The sequence below is a fragment of the Rattus norvegicus genome, chromosome 18 (genome assembly GCF_036323735.1).
Source record: "Rattus norvegicus strain BN/NHsdMcwi chromosome 18, GRCr8, whole genome shotgun sequence".
Taxonomy (NCBI): domain Eukaryota; kingdom Metazoa; phylum Chordata; class Mammalia; order Rodentia; family Muridae; genus Rattus; species Rattus norvegicus.
The window spans coordinates 4,440,809-4,461,331 of NC_086036.1; the positions used below are offsets into that span (position 1 = coordinate 4,440,809).

General features: G+C 45.7%; 1 protein-coding gene and 1 long non-coding RNA gene across 2 annotated transcripts; one reads left to right on the plus strand and one right to left on the minus strand.

Moving 5' to 3' along the window:
* The first annotated feature begins 168 nt into the window (after positions 1 to 168).
* Positions 169 to 16,324, plus strand: Hrh4 (histamine receptor H4). Its single transcript, NM_131909.2, has 3 exons — positions 169 to 396; positions 9,286 to 9,449; positions 15,123 to 16,324. Exons 1-3 carry the CDS (start codon positions 204 to 206, stop codon positions 15,939 to 15,941), a joined length of 1,176 nt encoding a protein of 391 aa, NP_571984.2. The 5' UTR covers positions 169 to 203; the 3' UTR covers positions 15,942 to 16,324.
* Positions 16,325 to 17,762: 1,438 nt separating this feature from the next.
* Positions 17,763 to 20,139, minus strand: LOC134482907 (uncharacterized). Its single transcript, XR_010059622.1, has 2 exons — positions 18,242 to 20,139; positions 17,763 to 17,927 (listed from the first exon to the last, which is right to left on the minus strand). It is a non-coding gene; the product is annotated as an uncharacterized LOC134482907 (long non-coding RNA).
* Between the last annotated feature and the right edge of the window lie 384 nt (positions 20,140 to 20,523).

Consider the following 20,523-nt stretch of genomic DNA (forward strand, 5'->3'; position numbering starts at 1 on the left):
GTTTTGTGGAAACATTCTTTTCACTGTCAGTTAAAGGGAAATTGCTACCACAAGTTGATGGCTATCAGTAACCAGGAAGTAGTGTGAATTCATCAGTAGATTTGAAGATGCTGTTTTGAGTAGGAGACTGTATATAAGAGCTTTCTGGTTGTTAAAAGTGCCTGGCCAAGTGGAACTTCTGTAGTGGCCCATTATTTAATGTGATGTCGGAGTCTAACGGCACTGACGTCTTGCCACTGACTGCTCAAGTTCCCTTGGCATTTTTAATGTCCCTGCTTGCTTTTGCTATAACGATAGGCAATGCTGCGGTCATTTTAGCCTTTGTAGCAGACAGAAACCTTAGACATCGAAGTAATTATTTTTTTCTTAATTTGGCTATTTCTGACTTCTTCGTGGGTAAGTATCTTTCTTTAAAATTATCAAACTTAAAGTCTTGTAATTCCAGGGACTGTATGGGTTGGAGGGGCTAAGAAGAAAAATTAAAGTGTTAGAATTCTGGGAAAGATGTGTATGCCACTTTAAAAGAAACTCTGCACATATGGCTATTAGAGGAAGTTTTATCTGAAAACAGGTTTTTTTTTTTTTTTGGTTTTGCTTTTAGAATAAATGAATTCAGAATAGTTCTAAAATTATTTTAGCGTCCCAGGTTGTTTTCAGAGCTGTTTTTAACTTGTTTAGATTTACAAGTACTCTTTCCTTAGTAAGTATGGTTTTGTATCCAGTATTTAAGTAATAAGAATCGTGTGTCTGCTGGAAGCCAGCATGACCAAGAAATGGTATGTGCAATGGGACAGGGACAGGGGCAGGGACAGGGTGGTCAGTGTTCCGTATAGCACAGAGTCGGACACAGCCAGCAATTGGCTACCCTACATACAACAGAGTCTCAGAGCATCATGTGACCGCGAGAGTTCACAGAAACCAGGCTCCTCTGTCTTTGAAAACATTTTAAAAAATCATTTTCATTCCCTTACTGTGATCTCTTCTGTGAGTCCGGTGCTCTTCGTGGCAGTCAGATGGGGTACACTGCAGTACTTCAGGGACCGACGCATCTCATAGGAGCTCCTAGGAGATTGTCTCTTGCTGCAGCTACATTATTTCATTTCTTTGCTACGTAAAGCCTGTGCTAATGTTAAATCACAATTCATAGGACATTCCGTTCCTTGCAAAAAACCACAGTGGTTGCTTAACAAATGTTAGACCTCCTCTCTTTTGATTTCTTGGCTGATATGTTTTGACTCAGACTGAGTTCACCAATGTTTGTATCATACACACAAGTCGATGTTAAGAGAGTTGGGCACTCAAGTACTAACCAGGAAAGCCACAGGAATGGGTTTGTCTCTTCCTTTCATGGCACAGAATGTAAGATAGGTTCACAGGACCGTTGGGTATGATGGGAGACCCCATGATGATGCACTGTGTGCCATGGACACTTGGGAGAGGGAAGCACACTTGGTTACAGGACTGTGGCATCCCCAGTGTAACCCCGAGGACAGATAGGATTTCTAGAGCTAGAGATGGGGGAGAGAGGGCCAAGAATCAGCAGTGGCACAGGTAGCAAATCGCTGCGTGTGTGCTGCAGGCTGGCTGCTGTATGAATGCTTGGACGGAGGCAGCTAGGGCTGAAGCTGGATGGTGAGGACCCTCAGATGGTAATGCCAGTATCTAATGGAGCCCACCAGACATAGAAATGGCAGGCCACAGATAAACGGAGCTAAGCAATTATTTATTAGTTTACTTATTTTTACCAACAGTGGCAGAAATTGAACCCAGGGGTCTTGGTCTCATTGTTAGAAGGAGTTACATTGGAGATATATATATATATATATATATATATATATATATATATATATATGTGTGTGTGTGTGTGTGTGTGTGTGTGTGTATGTATGGTATATGTATATGTACATATAGTGTATGTATATGTATATATATGGTATATATGTGGTGTATATATATGTATATATGGTATATGTATATGTATATATATTTGTGTGTATGTATAAACATATATGCGTATACATATATGTATATATATGTTTATATGTGCGTGCTTTAAATAAAGCAACAACCTTCCCAGTCCTCGATTCAATTTTGTCTCTTCAGCTGACATCTGCAGCTAGCTACAGATCCTTCTACATTGTTCTCTATGCTCCCATCACATGTATAAATGTACAAGTGTGTGTAAACGCAGAGAGCAGTCTGCCATAGATCTCCTTTTCCCTCATTGGATTCTACAGCCTTCAGTGACACTTGGCACTGAAAAGGGAGAGTGGCATGGTGAGAGGGAGACCCTAAGGAGCCTGGCAGTAGGGAAGGGTGAGGTGAAGAGCTGAGAGAGCCTTGGACTGGGAACTTTCAAACCCAAACAGCTTCAGATAAGAATGAGTGTCTCTTTATCTAGTCCAAGGTAGGCCTCAAGGAGACACCTCCCTCGAGGCTTGAACACCATAGGTGGGAGATGTAGCCTGTCTCTGAGAAATAGTTGTGTAGATGTGCATCTGCTAGTCTTGCTGCTCCCCTGCCAGCATGAGAACGGGCAAGAACAGCTTTGTTTCTGCAGAGAGAAGTCAAACACAGATTTTTCTCCCCTTCCCTTCCCCTTCCCTTCCCTTTCCTTCCCTTCCCCTCCCTTCCCTTCCCTTTCCTTCCCTTCCCCTTCCCTTCCCTTCCCCTCCCCTCCCTTCCCTTCCCTTTCCTTCCCTTCCCCTTCCTTCCTTCTGCTCCCTTCCCCTCTCCTACCTTCCCTTCCCCTCCCCTCCCTTCCCTTTCCTTCTATCCTCTCCCCTCCCTTCTGCTCCCCTCCCCTCCCTTCCATTCTCTTCCCTTTCCTTCCCTTCCTTTCCCCTCCCCTCCCTTCTCTTCCCTTCCCTTCCTTTCCCCTCCCCTCCCTTCTCTTCCCTTCCCTTCCTTTCCCCTCCCCTCCCCTCCTTTTTCTTTTCTTTTCTTTTCTTTTCTTTTCAAATGTTTGCATGTAGACTGAGTGTGGTGGTCCATACCTTTAATCTTAGCTCCCAGGAGGCAAAGGCAGGCAGATTTCTGAGTTCAAGGCCAGCCAGAGCTACATACTCCCTGTCTCAAACAAGACAAACAAACAATCAAGCAAGCAAACAGTTGTCTAGCTATGTCTGCATGTGTTTGTATAAGCTCCTTCTTGTGTGTGTGTGCCTGCACATGTGCACGGAAATGGATGTGCATATGTACCTGTGAAAGCCAATAGACAACCTCATGTGTCATCGTCAGGAGTATCATCCTCTTCCTTTGTGGAAAGGTTTCTCACCGACCTGGAACTCACCGATTAGGATGCACCGCCTCCTTGCAAGAAAAGCACCTTACCATGGAGCCATTGTTTCTAGGAGCCCGGTGTCATCTGCCAGTTCTGGTCCTTAATGTTTCCTCTGCCCCATACCTTCTTCCGGAAGTCCCCCCCCTTTTTTTTAAAGATTTATTCATTTATTATATATAAGTACACTGTAGCTTCTTCAGATACACCAGAAGAGGGCATCGGATCTCTTTACAGATGGTTGTGAGCCACCATGTGGTTGCTGGGAATTGAACTCAGGACCTCTGGAAGAGTAGTCGGGTGGTCTTAACCGCTGAGCCATCTCTCCAGCCCCAGAAGTCCCCTTTAGCACAGCACTCTCCATGGGACAAGAAATGGGACAGTCCCTGCAAGCTTTGTGTAATGAGATCTGAGTTTTCTGCCAGCGCGCTGTCCTTTGCTGTCCTATCAAGGTTGAGCTCTGAGCCTGAGGGATGCACCCAGGAGAGGTTTTCTGTAGCTGGAAGCCATCACTGCTATCATTATTATCCTTGCTACTAATACTTTTATTTTGACATTAGCGATTTTACTGTGTGGGTCGGTGCTGTGCCACGATGAACAAGCAGAGGCCCGAGGAAAGCCATCAGGAATCAGTTCTACCCAGCACACGAGTCCAGGCTTGCTGGCAGGTACCTTTACCTGTTGAACCACCTTGCATCTGTCCAACCCCCTAATTACTAGTCTCTCTAGTAATCTCTGTGGTTGGACCAAACTCTAGAGCTGCGGGACAATGACGAAACTGCTTAGGTCCTAAGATGCCTTTGGGACTGTGGTTTTTTCTGTGCACTTTTCGAGGTTTTGGAACCAGATCCTATAGAGACTCTAAACTTGTGCTAACCAAGTAGCTGGCTTCCTAGATTGAATTTGTTATAGAAAAGTAAAGACATAGCAGAGATTGTGAGCCTGCTATGCTGGACGCCATGCCAATGAGACACAGAAAGACCTCGCATGGTATACTCTATCTCACCTGAATACTAGCAGTTGTGGCTTGAAGGTGAACTGTCCCTCACAGCCTCATGTGTTTGAACACATTGTCCTTGGCTGGAGGCACTATTTGGAAAAGCTGTAGAACCTTTAGGAGGTGGGGACTTCCTGAGGAAGTATATCATTGGGGGCGGGCTCTGAGGATTGATATCCCAATCTCGCTTCTTATGGACTCTGATTACTGACTGTTGACACAGTCTGGTTTGCCTGTGACCACTGTACCCCTTTAAACTGTAAGACAAAATGAACCCAACCACTTTACTTTTACTTCTTGTGCAGTATTTGATCACAATATTGAGAAAAGCAATTAGTACACTATGTGTATTAGAAGGAAATGCCTATTAAATTGGTACTGTGTGACCAGTGTTCTCACCCATGGGTGTTTATTTCTTATCAGCCATACGGTGGATGGTCAGGAAAGTCTCTTCAGAGGCAAAATGTAGTTGATGTCAACAAAGCCTGAAGGAATTTTAGAGGGAGGGAAGGTTTACTTTTGTTTCATGTTGTATCTCTATATGTATATGTAAATCTACATCTTTACCCACTAGTTCAGTTCAGAATTTCTCTCTCGGCTTCTGCATATACTTAGACTACTATAATAAAACACCAGAGGCTGGGAAGCCTAAACGATAGGAATTTGTGCTTTTACACATCTCACTACCTGAGATATCTACCAAGTTTTGTTCCTCAAATGGGCTGGACAGGTGTGTCTGAAGAGAGGCAAGCTCTGTCTCGTAGCTCTCAGTCTGATGAATCAGGGCCCCACCCTTGTGGCATGTTTACCCGGAGCCTTTCCTTCAGAGGTTCTAGCTCTAAATAGAGCCGCTTTGAGAATGTTGGAGCTTCAGCATGTAGGACGGGGAGAGCGATGGGAGTGTGGAGGTAGCAGTTTTCTATAGCTGGCAGAAGGCAATACCACGCTGGTGTCGATTTTAAAGCAAACTAGGCTTCCCCACTGTCTTCAATTTATTTATGTAACAATTGCACACTTCAAAGCAAGCACAAAGACTGGCAAGACCTCTTGCTCTTCTGATGCGCAAATATACATACATACATACATACACACATACATACACACATATGTGTGTGTGTGTGTGTGTGTGTGTACACACATATATACATGTATATTATGCTTTCTACCAGATATGGGCATGGGACTGGGGAAGACATAATATAAGACATAAGTAAGTAAAAGTATGTAGTGTTTTAGAGGTGATAATTGCTTCAGAAAAATATGGCAGGATGAGAGTGGGAGAGATGGAGGGGAAAAGAAAGGGATGGATGGAGGGAAGGAGAGAGAGAGGAAGAGGGAGAATGAAATTTCAGTATAAAACTTGAGAGCCAGGTCTCACTGTGAAAGACACATCTGAACAAACAGATGGGGCTGCTGTCTGGGGAAGAATAAGTCAAGAGAAATGCGGCTCCCAGGATGTGAGGCTGACGGTGCACAGTGTACACGAGCCAGAGGCTACAGAGCAGCCGGCCCGAGCCAGAGGCTACAGAGCAGCCGGCCCGGGGCAGGCCACCTCCCATCTCACAGGGCTCCTCCCATCTTCATTCTCATTCCTGCTCCCCTTCCCCCACCCCATCTCCGCTTACCACCCTCTTTTTTAATACAGCCTATTCAACTTCCCTCGCTTCTTCTTTTTTTTTTTTAACTTTGTAATTATATTTATGTACAGAAAACTTAAGTGTACATTTAACCCAGCTTAGTGGCGAGTTCTTTAGCCTTTGCCTTTTCCAGCTTGGCAATGCGAGCCACAGACTTAGGACCCAGGACGTTGCCTCCCCAGTGGCGGCGGATCTCGTCATATCTGTCATTATAATTGGTCCTAATAGCTTCCACCAGCTTAGCCAGAGCACCCTTGTCTTCCGAGTTCACCTGTGTGAAGGCAACAGTGGTGCATGTCTTCCTGTGGACCAGGCGCCCCAGCCTGGCCTTTCCCTTGATGATGCAGTAGGGCACCCCCATCTTTCGACACAGGGCAGGCAGGAAATCCACCAGCTCAATGGGGTCTACATCATGGGCAATCACCACCAGCTGAGCCTTCTTGTTCTCCACCAAAGTGGTGACTGTATTGACCCCTGCTCGGAGGACAGGTGGTCTCTTAGTTGGGACGTCCCCTTTGCCAGCAGCTTTCTTCTCAGCGCGGGCCAGCAGCCTCTGCTTCTTCTCCTGCTTTGTCTCTGGCCTGTACTTGTGGGCAAGCTTAAGCAGCTGAGTCGCTGTTTGCCTGTCCAGGGCCTGGGTGAACTGGTTGATGGCAGGAGGTACTTTGAGCCGCTTATAGAGGATGGCTCTTTGCCGCTGCAGCCTGATGTAGCGGGGCCATTTGACGAAGCGCGTGAGATCTCTTTTGGGCTGGATGTCCTGCCCAATGCCGAAGTTCTTAGGCCTTTTCTCAAACAAAGGATTGACCACCTTTTTGGCCTCTTGTTTCTTGACCACGGCGGGGGCCGGGGCCACCTTCTTCCCCTTGGCCTTCTTTCCTTTGGGCATCTTGCTCGGCTGGAGGAGAGAGCCCCTCGCTTCTTTTTAAGCACACATGCCGAAGGCTGATTGCTCTAGTCTTGCAAATTTCCAGAGCAGACTTGGCAGGGACATGTACGAGCAGGCCTGTCTGAGAAATATTCCAGATTTACTTTTCTGAAACTATGTGGAATGATCCACAGGCATCACCGTTATTCCATAGAGAGCGGAACCAAGAACAGATCATCTATACCAGTATACCATGGAGACAGCAGGGGTTTACAAAAACCTAAGCAATGGGTTCTGCTGCGATGACTTGGTCTTTGGCGCTTGCCCACAAGCATGAGGACTTGGGTTCAATCTCCAGACTGCTGGCTTGCTCACAAGCTAGGAAGCATGCACGCACACACATAGAACAATGGAACAGTGTGTTTTGGCCAGCTTACAGCAGCTTCCAGAAACCCTAACACATCCTTCCTCTTTCATAGAATTCAAAAGGTATGGAAAAGAGAGTTTAACTCAGATCTTGCTCTTTAATCTCTTTAATCTTTAAGTCAGTAGCATCTAGTTGTTATCCACTTCTTCGTGTTGGGAGCATTGAAAGCCACAATGATGAACTAAAATATGAACATCTCATTTCGAGGTGCTTCGATTTACCTCAGGTAACCTTGGGGTTCTACTTTCTGTCATAGTCATCCCTCCTGCCCCTGCCCCAACTGATGATATGAAAGTCGCCCAATGACGCTTACTGATCATTGAAAGAACCATTGATAGTGTATGTCTGTAATTTCAGCCCAAGACCCAGAAGAAGGCTAAGACAGGGGCATCATGGGTTTGAGGACAGCCCAAGCTACAGTGATTTCAAAGGCAGCCTGGGCTAGATAGTGAGACTGTGCCTCCATAAACCAACCCTACCCCATAACTGAAACGCAGAACTAGCAGGTTATTTGAACGTATGGGAATAGAAGACAGGTTTGGTGATACAGGTCTGTAATACCAGATACTGGGGAGGCTGCTCCCAGGAGGGAGAGGGAGAGAAAGAGGGGGAGAGTGAGAGAGAGGGAGGGAAGAGGGAGGGGCAGAGAAAGGGGAGAGGGAGAGAGAGGGAGGGGAGAGGGAGGGGCAGAGGAAGGGGAGGGGGAGAGAGAGGGAGAGAGAAGGGGGCGGGGACTGACTGGGAAGAGAACATTCCTGTGGGAGAAAGGTGAGAGGCAGCAATGAAGGAGATAACACAGTAGGAACACATCTTCATGCATGATGTCACAGTGAAACCCTTTATCGCGTACAATTTATATGTACAAAAAACTAAAAAAATAATGTAGCAAAGTTTCTGAGAGTGTAAGTGACTGAGGGATCGCAGCAACCACAGAGCTTCCGAGGACAAGGGCGTGGCAGATGAGGCGTTTTCATAAAAGAGGAGAAGAGGTAACATCATGTGCCTAGGGTAAGGCCGAGACTGGATCTCCAGCATAAAACCATGAAGGAGGAAGACATTCTAGGAGGAACAATGTTTCAAAGAGAATAAGATATGAAAATCAGGGCTGCTGCGGGAGGGTGACCCACTGCTATGGGAGAGGGTGACCTGCCGCTATGTTTGGAATGGACCACAGAGAACATCGAGACGCATTGTGGCGAAAACGGCTGGAAACACAGTTAGTCTCTCTGCTTTATTTGGGAAGTGGTAAGGAGCACCCACTGGTAGCTCATGACAACTATTTTAAAAATAACATTTAAAGAATGCATAGGCGATATTAGTCATACAGAGCCTGGCGAAATACCAACAGTTTTTGTATCTAGCATTGGCAGCATGGCCTTACGACAACAAAATGTCTGAGGCAGTGAACTTAGGAAGAAAACAATTCAGATCAGTGTTTGAATCCAAGATTGGGTGGCCTATTGTTTTGGCTCCTGATGGTGGTGGACAGTTGGGAGCACATGTGTTAGTGAGCACTACATCTAGAATGGGGAGGAGGAACTTGGGTTCCACACCTTTGTCCAGTGCAGGCTCTAGTGAGCTAAGAGTCTCACACTTGGCTCCATCTCTCCAGGTCCACAGCACCTACCCGTCCTACCAAGCTGAAGGCAAGCTTTTCCATAGGCGCCTCTGCAGGACAGTTAGCCACACTGTAGCAATAAGCAAGCCATTATCAGTGGATTTGGACATGCCACTCTACGGTGGAGCCACTAGAATATACCTTTTTTGGTAGTCAATGATGTATATGTTTTTTAAATATTTAAAAAATTGATTATATGCATGAATATGTATATGTACATGTGCATGTGTGTGCATGTATGCATATGCATGTGTGTGCGTGCATGTGCACCTGCGCAGCGGTGCCACAGCATGCCATGATATGCATGTGTAAGTTAGAGCAAAACCTACAGGAATTAGGTCTTTTCTGTGCCATATGGACTTATGGGATTTGTCCAGATTGGTGGCAAACATCTGTAGGCACTGAGCCATCTTGCTGGTCCAATGTTGTTTCTTTAAACTCATTTCCTTCCTGTACAGGTGTCATCTCCATTCCTCTGTACATCCCTCACACGCTGTTTAACTGGAATTTTGGAAGTGGAATCTGCATGTTTTGGCTCATTACTGACTATCTTTTGTGCACAGCATCCGTCTACAGTATTGTCCTCATTAGCTACGATCGATACCAGTCAGTTTCAAACGCTGTAAGTCACAACATTCATTCATTTCCCTTAGAAGACTACAGTTGTAAATTCTGGGTCCCTTAGCCATGCAAGCCTGTGCTGGGGATGTTGGGGATGGATCTCACTGATGCTTATTCTTTGCCATCTGGTTAACTCTATCAGCGTTTGAAGGGGAAAAAAAGGACTGAAAACGCATTGTGAGGAATGCTAGCTGCATCTACAGTAGCTTGTCTGTCTGTGAGGTTCCAATCTCCAGCCCATGACCAAGTTGAAACCTCAATATTTTTCTCAAGATAGAGCTCTGCGGGGAACTAGAAAGAATCCCTGAGTGATTCTAGTGAGAACATTGGTTTTAAACCCACCGAAGAGAAGACAGTGATACAGCAGAGCCGGCTTAGGATGCACGACAAGAAAGCTGGGCTTAGGCGAAATCTGGAATAGCCTCAGCAGTGAGTTAGTGGCAAGTCTTAAGATAAACCTCGCAGCAATGGGATAAAGGAGAAAACAGGCCGTGGGTAGAAAGAAGCCACAAAACTGTGGTGCAGAGATTTGTGACCTTAAAAACCCAGGGGAGGAGCGTATCTGGGGGAGAGGAAGGTGTGGGAGACTGAGAGGAGTAGAGGGAGGTGTTCTTATCTTTCCCTTGTTCAAGATTTGCTGACTTTTCATTGCGTATGCCAGGTTAGCCTGTCTCTAAACTTCAGGGCATTCTTCTGGGCCTGACTCCTTTCTCTCCTCGGGAGTGTGGATGTTCTAAGTGCACACAGCTGGAGTCTGGCTTTACCTGGGTACTGGGGATCTGAACTTGGGTCCTCAAGTGTGCCTGACAAGTGCTTTCCACTGAGCAAGCTCCCCAACCTTATTTACAACATTGACCTCATTTACTGTTGAATTCTAGGATCTCACAGCTTTGGGGGATCTATTGTTTGGTCAATCTATTGTTCAGAGATGTACGAGTTCTGTTGACCAAATGCTGTGATGGCAGTGTTGAGTGGACTGGTATGCTCCTGCCTGAGAGGACCCAACTGGACAAGAGATTAGATAAAAGATAAACTGTTGGATCGAAGAGATTCTAAAATATACTGTCGTTCAAGCAAGACAGATTTCTTTTGCTTTCACAGAATATTCTGGAAAATGAGGCAGTCCCACATCAGGAGGTCATCTTGGGACCTCCTGGCCCCAGACATTAACAGGGTGACTCTGCCTGTTAAAGGTTAGGGAACAGCAAATATTTATCCAGGGCCCAGTAGTAACATTTTTTCAGTTTTGCAGAACCTATGGTATTCTCAGCTATGTTGTTGAGAGTGGAACACAGAAGACCTAGATGATTTGTGTGGTGTGTGCAGTGTGTAGATGGTGGTGGTGGTGGTGATAGTGTGTGTGTGTGTGGTGTGGTGATGTGTGCAGTGTATGTGATGGTGGTGGTGATGGTGTGTGTGTGTGTGTGTGTGTGTGTGTGTGTGTGTGTGTTGTTTTAAGGAATTCTCTGGCAGTGAAGGTTGCCAGTTTCCTAAGATACAGGTGGCTGGGTCTCCATTCCTGGGAACAGAGTTGAGGGCAGGGCAAACCCTACATGTGAAACAGTGTGAACAGTGACTGGGCAGCTGCTGTGAGCAGACACCATGACCAAGGCAACTCTATAAAGGACAACATTTAATTGGGGCTGGTTTCCAGGTTCAGAGTTTCAGTCCATTATCATCAAGGTGGGAGCATGGCAGCATCCAGGCAGGCATAGTGCAGGAGGAGCTCAGAGTTCTACATCTTCAACCGAAGGAAGCCAGGAACAGACTGGGCATCCTCAGGCAGCTAGGAGGAGGGTCTCCAAGCCCACCCCCACAGTGACACACCTACTCCAACAAGACCACACCTTGTAATAGTGCCACTTCCCAGGTCAAGCATATGCAAACCATGACAGCAGCAAAGTGGACACTTGTACTTAGTTGGGTTAAATCCAAGACTCCTGAGTGCTCTCAAGCCAGCTTCATGGGAAGCTCAGTTTGCCTGAGGCTGTAAGTAGAGAGCTTGTGACAGGAAACAGGGGCTTGGCCAGGAAGTAGAAATCTCTCCATAGTTTCCAAAGCGAAGTTTCAACGAAGATGGCTATAATATTGTTCAGCCATGTCCTCTGGAAGGGCTGGACCAACAGTGGGTGATGAATGTGGGCTGTGGAGCTAGATCCCAACTGGAGACAGTAAGAATTAGAGTGTGCCCAGGATGAAAGACTCTTCCCTTGCCTTCAGACAAAGAGAGACACTTTGCAATGAAATCTAAGCCATGAGGAATAGTGTTGGGGGACTGACTGGGGATCTCTGGGGCAGGGCCATAGTCTTTGTGGTTAAAAGTAGCAGGAATCGCTCTATCTTTACACTGGAAGCTTCAAGTTCAACTTCAGGGAGGTTGCCCTCTCTCTGAGCCTCTGGGAAGACCTCCATAGCTTTCTCAAGGCTTTGGATGTGGGTCATTTTTGGCTTGGAGACACTTCACTACAACTCTTTCTTTGCTCTTTCTTATCATGTGGCCAAGGGTGAAGACTGTAAACTTGGCTCGGGATGGGTACCTAGGACAATGTGGGCTGCTTGACAAGAATCTCCACATGAGGATGAGTGAATGGTGGCTGCTGCCCAGGGGCCACATGCACCTCAACAGCTAATTAATTGTTCATAGGTGGAAATCAGAAGGAATTTGTGGTTTTCATTTATTCTTACTCTTCTTATGAGGCCATCGGTCATTACTGGATCAAAGTGACCCCAAGTTTAACATGACGTCCTCCTATCTTAATTACATCTGTCAACACCACATTTACAAATAAGGTCACGTTCACAGGTACTTGTGGATGGGATGCAGTAGAACGCTTTTAGGGACTCGATTCGGTTGAACACAGGAGCTCACCCTATTATTAATACCAGAAGGGTCTTCCTGTCTCCCAGATGGAATATGGCTGACAGAACCTTTCACTGAGGCAGGGCAGGGAGCAACATCCTGAACAGTGTACATGTTTTTGTAGAGGGTGAGATCGATTTCAGAGAGGTCACAGCAACCAGCTGGGTCTGGATTCCAGTGACCCTGGAGCAGTCATCTGTGAAGACTGCCCCCCACTGAAGAGATGGTGAGATGGCCAGCCCTGTCCCAGGTCCCTGGGATGCCCATTAGCTCAGCTGACCCTGTGCCAAATGAAAGAGAGAAGCATCTTTAGTGTATGATCTGTCTGTCTGTCTGTCTGTCTGTCTGTCTGTCTGTCTGTCTATCTTTATATCATTTCAAAGGGTGAGTAGAGCAATTCATAAATGAAGGTTTATGACCATCTGGGTGTTGTCCCCATCTCCACAACCGTTAGACTTAGTGCAAGTGATGGGTTAAGTAGTGTCAGGAAAAGGGGGAGGTGGAAACGTGGGCTGTGTGTGGAAGCTGTGGTCAGCATCATGGGCCAGCTTACTTCTGAGCTTGTTCTCAGAAACGCCAGCAGTTTGATGTGTTTGTATGTGTGAGTGGGAGGGGATGGGGCCCACGTTTCTTTACAGTTAAAAAGTTAAAAAAAGTTATTAACCATTTTCCTCTTACCAACAGCCATTGGCACGCATGTACAGTAAATCAAAGGGCCACCCTGCTTCTCTTTAAAAATGTGAAAACATGCTCCGGTGATGTTTAAAACCCAGAGAAAATGATATCCACCGAGAGGAGGTCGTGGGTGTCTCTTTCCCTGTGAGCAGGGGTATGGGAGAAACCTGGAACATCTGAGTTGGAAGGAAGCTTACACACTGGACAGAAATTCAGAGAGATTGACGAGGCACAGGATCAAAACAAATGTGAGCCTCCTTCTTTCACACATGTTCCTCTCCGAGGACCCTGGTCTGGTTCCAGGCATCCGTACTGTAGCTCATTGGTTCCTGGGGATCAAATGTCCTCTCTGACCTTCAGGAGCACCACACATGCATGTGACACACACACACACACACACACCCCGGACACCCATACACATAAAAATAGATGTAAAACCAAACCAAAGGGTTGGGTCTTCAGGATGAATGCAAGGTCAAGCTGAGCCACAGAATGAATTCTTGCCTTGAACAGGAAGGGCCTAGATGTAGCTCAGGAGTAGAGCATTTCCCAGGCATGGCAGCCTGGATTTGATATTTTGGTTGAAATATTTATTCCAGATAAGGGCAGTCAGTCTTTACATGCCTTTCGATTTTCAAAGATTGTCTTAAAGATTTTCACTTTGACACAAAGATCATCATAGAGGGTAACACTCATTTGCAGACCCTAACTTCATTTGTCCTTGGGTAAGTCTGACTTTGGAAGTCTGACTTTGTCACCCTGAGACAGCACACACACACACACACACACACACACACACACACACACACACACACACACACGCACACACACACGCACACGCACACACGCACACAGATTCACAGATACACACACATACACACACACATACATATACACACAGACATATACACACACACAGACTCAGACACAGACATACACACACATGTATTACACACAGATATGCGCACAGAGACACACACACACAAAGACGTACACATAAACATACAGAGACACACAGACAGACAGATACACAGACACACACATATACATGGACACACACTGGCACTTGCTGTAGTCATGACTCTCTACATGGCTTCTCCTCATGGTTTTGACTGTGATGGGAACACTTAGTACCCTGGGAATGTCCAGAAACAGCATCACTCCAACATGGCCAAGTGCCTTCTTGTGTGCAGTCTCTTGGAGTGGTTCAAGGGCTATCTCTGTTGTTGGCCTTACCATGGGGATCCTGTGTAAACAGCTGAGTATGTTCTTCCTGATGTCAGGACCAGATAAGCCATGACCTTTAAAGCATTTTAAACTGTGCCTATGGTGCAGAGTGGGCTTTGCCCTATAATGTGGTACATGCTTTTCTCTACATGTTTATCAACACTAATTCCCCAAATCAGAATGCTTTCTTTACTGAAACATCATTCAACAATGTCTCATCCTGGCTTGTGTTTCATTGAAGAGAACACTGTTTCTTTCTTTCTGCGTGAGTATACACATGTGTGCATGTATGTATGTGTTGGTTAGAAGTATCATCCCTGAGGTACCAGCCACCTTTTTTCATGCACGTGTATGCATGTGCTGTGTGAACAGATGGCATGCATGTGCATGTGTATACGCAAGTGTGTGTAGAAGCTGGAAGAACTTTAGGTGTCATTCTTATAAATGGCATTCTTTGAGGACAAGGTCTTTCTTTGGCCTGGAGCTCACCAATTGGGTGAGATAGATGGACTGACTAGAAGGCCTCAAGGATCCTCCTGTCCCTACTGACCAGACACCAGGGTTACAAATTCATGCTACCACACCAGGCTTTGAGAAAACTGCATTCTTATTTTAGATAGTGTCCGTGGCCTTGCTGTGGTGTTCAAATCTTCACCTCATGGTCTGCTGTTTCCTCTGGAAAATTATCGAGAAAGCATGCGCCAAGATCATGGGAATTAATGGAGCTCTTGCAAATCCCTGGAACTTCTGAGTGACTGTGGGATGCTCCATGTATTCTGCATGTTTTCGTTAAATCAAAAATAATTTGGGTTGGGGATTTAGCTCAGTGGTAGAGTGCTTGCCTAGCAAGCGCAAGGCCCTGGGTTCGGTCCCCAGCTCCGAAAAAAAAAAAATTTGCTTGGTTTCTTGTAGGTGCGTTATAGAGCACAGCACACTGGCATCCTGAAAATTGTTGCTCAAATGGTGGCTGTTTGGATACTGGCTTTCTTGGTCAATGGCCCAATGATTCTGGCTTCGGATTCTTGGAAGAACAGCACCAACACAGAGGAGTGCGAGCCTGGCTTTGTTACTGAGTGGTACATCCTCGCCATTACAGCATTCTTGGAATTCCTGCTCCCTGTCTCCTTGGTGGTCTATTTCAGTGTACAGATTTACTGGAGCCTGTGGAAGCGTGGGAGTCTCAGTAGGTGCCCTAGCCACGCTGGATTCATCGCTACCTCTTCCAGGGGCACTGGACACTCACGCAGAACTGGGTTGGCTTGTAGGACAAGTCTTCCTGGATTAAAGGAACCAGCCGCATCCCTTCATTCAGAAAGTCCACGAGGAAAGAGCAGTCTCCTGGTGTCCTTAAGGACTCACATGAGCGGTAGTATCATCGCCTTCAAAGTGGGTTCCTTCTGCCGATCAGAAAGCCCAGTGCTTCACCAGAGAGAGCACGTGGAGCTTCTCAGAGGCAGGAAGCTAGCCAGGTCGCTAGCTGTCCTCCTGAGTGCTTTTGCCATTTGCTGGGCTCCGTATTGCCTGTTCACAATTGTTCTTTCAACTTATCGCAGAGGGGAGCGCCCCAAATCGATTTGGTACAGCATTGCCTTTTGGCTACAGTGGTTCAATTCACTTATTAATCCCTTTCTATACCCTTTGTGCCACAGACGTTTCCAGAAGGCTTTCTGGAAGATACTCTGTGTGACAAAGCAGCCAGCACCTTCACAGACCCAGTCAGTATCTTCTTGAGGAGAAGCTTCATGTGTGCCAGCTTCTGTCTCTCTGTCCCCTGAACGGATCTAAGCTTCCATCTTGCTCTGTCCGCTCGAGCAAACAATGCACAAAATGTAATGTTCGACAATTTTAATAAAAACCCTCCACATTCAAGTCAGTGGAACACGAGCCAACAGCAGTTTAAGGAACGTGACAAACTGACAGCTGCAAAAATACTAATATTTTCCTCAGTGCTCTCTGTCTCTTTTTTGATACAACATTGATTGTGTTACCCCTGTCTTCTTTCTGTCTCAGTGTTTTCTCCAATAGCATTAGTTTCTTTGTGTGTATATGTGTGCGTGTGTGCATGTGTACATCTATGTGTGTGTACATGTATCTATGTGTGTGCATGTGTATCTGTAGGTGTGTATGTGTATGTGTGTGTATGTGTGCATGTGTGTATCTCTGTGTGTGCCTGTGTATATGTGTGCGTGCATGTGTACATATATGCATGTGTATGTATGCGAATGTGTGTGGTGTGCATGTGCGTGTCTGTGTGGATGTCTGTGGTATTTGTATGTACATGTGTATACGTATCTGTGTGTGTCTGTGTGTATGCGTGTGTATGTATGTGTGTATACATGTGTGTATCTGTGTGTGTGCCTGTGTATGTGTGAATGTGTGTGCATGTGTGTATCTGTATGTATGCCTGTGTATATGTGTGTGTGCATGTGTATGTGTGTCTGTGTGTGCCTGTGTATATGTGTGTGTATGAGTGTGTGTGTGCATGTGTGTTTCTGTCTGTGTGCCTGTGTGCATGTGTATCTGTGTGTGTATGTGTGTGCATGTGTGTGTATCTGTGTGTGCCTGTGTGTATGTGTTTTTTATGTGTGTGTGCTCAGTGGTTCTCCTGGCAGGGCTCTGCTTGTCTCTTTTACTGTGTGCTGAGTGTACATCAGCCTTCCTGAGGATCCTATGTTACTATTTGTATGCTGTCTTGTCCTATTGTTTTTGAGATGTGATTATTACATAATCCATAGTAGTCCTGAACTTGTGACCCTCCTGCCTTGGCTCCCAAGTGTTAGGATTAAAACTACCATGTCTAGGGCTGGAGAGATGGCTCAGCGGCTAAGAGCACCCGACTACTCTTCCAGAGGTCCTGAGTTCAATTCCCAGCAACCACATGGTGGCTCACAACCATCTGTAAAGAGATCCGATGCCCTCTTCTGGTGTATCTGAAGACACCTACAGTGTACTTATATATAATAAATGAATAAATCTTTAAAAAAAAAAACTACCATGTCTATTCGCTTCTCAGCCTTTGGCTAAGATCCAGTGTAAAACTGCTACCCCTGATGAACCCAGAGAAATGTTTTTTTTTTCCTCTCAGAATTCTATGCTGAAGTCGTCATCAAATTTCATTTTACCATTGTTAACTTTATCACCCCATAAAGCCTTATCAATACTTGTTCTGCAACTTCTGAGAATTCTTGGGCAATTTAATAATTTTTACATTTCTTAGATCTTCTAAACTTTTTGCCTTTTCATTTAGCTTTTTAAGTTAGTATGTGAAATACCAGGTTTCCTTATGGCATCTTCACACACATGCGCTCTTACATGTTCTTATTAGGTCCATTTAAAACTCTGATTAATTACAAACACGAGAACATGAAGAGTTTCGAAGTACACGACTGCTCAGGACTGGACCTAATTTTGTACATGTTCATGCCCTATGTAAGCCAGTTATCTCATAGTTATAAATTCTAAAATCCCTGAGCAGTAAGCTATCATAAATGCACAACATTCCCCTGAGGTTTCTATATGTCAGCTGTTTCTCTGAACATTAGTGAGTTGTAATTTTAGATTTTATGTGGTTTCTGTGGGCTTGAATGTTTACAGATCCTGTGGAAACTCTTCTCACCGTGGCCTTAGAGAAAGCAGAGTTATGTCCATGCACTTTCTAAAGTCTGCATAAAGGACGGTACATGCTGGATTTCACTGCGATGAAGATGCTGATCCCTCCTGATAAAACAGAAAATACTGCAAATTATCTGTGATATGATACTTTGACCACCACATTCATAATCCCATTCTTGAGAAGCCGAGAAACAGGCAATGTGTACTTAGAGAGCATGGCATCTGCTCTGTAAGAATTTGAAAAGAAGGAGCACCTTTTGATGGTGGCATGGGTGCATTCCTCAAACACATGCTTAGTGGGGGTCCACAATGCAGTAGCCACTAACTGTAAATAAATATGCCACCATGATTTGGATTCAACACGAACTGCTCTGGGGTTCTCTTATGTTTAGCTTTCTACCTCTTTCTGCAGCCCCTACCTCGAACATACAACATTGTAGATCTTTCCATGACAATGATCTGCTTTGTCCCATAGACCGCTGCCCTCAGGCAGTGGAAGGACAGGAGGCTCTGCTGTTGGAGGATAAGTGGAGCAAGCTGTGTGTCAGGGTATCTAGAAGCAAGCAGTCTCTAGTGGACTCTGCAGTTCCCTGGTGGGCAGGGACATCTGAGGGAACAGGAGGCTGGCCTGGGTGGGCTGGAGGCTTCTGAACACCGGCAAGGCTTCATTCTTTCAGTGGTTGCTATTCAGCAGTAGCTAGCCAACATGAAGACAGCAGAGACAAGCAGGCACTGCCATGACTTACCCCGATGTGAGTGCTAGTACAGAGGAGGACATAAACGTTATTATGCAAGCATAAATTTCACAGAAAGGTCATGACTATTCTCGACAGGAGCATAGTCACTGCTAGACGATTTATGAGTAAGGATAATTGATTTCAGAATTAATTAATAATTCCTGCACAGTGTAAGGAGGGGAGTGGCGTTATGTAGTGGGTACAAGGAGCTCCGTACCTCTCTCCCTCAGTGACCTCAGCCACCAAGCTGCTCCATCCACTCAGCTACCTACGGACTGGTGCATGTTGAGGATACGACTTACACGGCCAAGATTATGTGCGAGGACTGCGAAAGAGTCCAGATGTGTAAACTTCGCCCAGACTAAGCTCCAGTGCTGAAGATGGTTCCTTCACTAGATCCGCAACAGAGGGAATCTGACTCTTAGGACGATGAGAAGGTGGTGACCAAGAAGTGGGCTAAATCAAAACAATCAAATCAAAACAAAACCTATTCTTGCTAACAAATCCCAAACCTATCGTCTCACCTCATCTGCAATCCCCATGTCGTCCACCAGATGGCAGTAGGTACACACGTTATCTCTCCGGCAGTATTATCACCGCGAACACTGGTAAGCGTTTTGTTACAATTTACAGACATCTGATAACAGCTTCTCATATCTCAAGGTTTTCACTCAGTCTAGAAGGCGACATACACAGGAGGCCGGGCTGCCCCAGGGTTAAGGTTGAAGGCACACATTCCATCGCACCCAGAGGTTCTGCACCCACCTCTCGCACACAGGTCCACTGCCTGTCCATACACACAAATATTGCACATATCCACACTCAAATCCCCCATATTATTCTAACCCTATCTATTCCATATACTCCTCTGTCCGGTCAGCATCCACATATAATCCCATAAATCTACGTCACAGTCCTACATGCTCAGAATCCATTCACTGAGCATCCACCACGTGTACTTACCCCACTCATCACACACGATCTTTATGGCCTTTATCCATCTTCTCTCCGACCCCACCCACTCCCATGCAGCACACAGATCCCTGTGCATGTCCACCAGGCACACACCTCCACATGCTACCTGCCTCACACACGTCCACTTCACACCCACCCTCCTCTATACAGCACACTGTCTAGGACATAAACCTAGAGGAATATTTGTGCACGTGTAAAGGAACAGATGTGGAGGATGTAGTGCATGAGTGTGGACACGTAGTATGTTTGTATTTGTGTGTGTGTGTGTGTGTGTCTGTCTGTCTGTCTGTATTTCTGTCTGTATGTATGTAAAACAAAACCCTAACTCTATCTTTGCCCCACTAGAAGGCCAGGTGTTTTGAGGTGCATGACCTCCTTCACCTATACACATTCATTTCACACACATACACTAGTTTTCTCCCAATCCACCACCACTCACGTCCACATATATCCACCAACACTCCCCCACCTCCCTCCACCCCTCCTACACGAACAGACCCACACATACACACACATCATGTACTACATGGCCACAAATACACAAACATACCACACACAAACATACTCTACACACACATATCACATGCTACATGCCCATACATACATAAACATACCACATACAAACATACTAAATACTACACCACACACCCACACCCACACCCACACCCACACCCACACACACACACACACACACACACCATGTACTACATGGCCACAAATACACAAGCATACACATACAAACATACTTTACACATACATATCACATGCTACATGCCCATACATACATAAACATACCACACACAAACATACTACACACTACACCACACACACACACACACACACACACACCATGTACTACATGACCACAAATACACAAACGTACCACACACAAACATACTACACACTACACCACACACACACACACACACACACACACCATGTACTACATGACCACAAATACACAAACGTACCACACACAAACATACTAC

What these genes read in the sequence shown, in the direction of transcription:
- Hrh4 (NM_131909.2), top strand. Translation starts at nt 204, where the DNA reads ATGTCGGAGTCTAACGGCACTGACGTCTTGCCACTGACTGCTCAAGTT. An exon ending in TATTTCTGACTTCTTCGTGG is followed by an intron (nt 397 to 9,285) that starts GTAAGTATCTTT and finishes CTTCCTGTACAG; the next exon opens with GTGTCATCTCCATTCCTCTG. An exon ending in ACCAGTCAGTTTCAAACGCT is followed by an intron (nt 9,450 to 15,122) that starts GTAAGTCACAAC and finishes GGTTTCTTGTAG; the next exon opens with GTGCGTTATAGAGCACAGCA.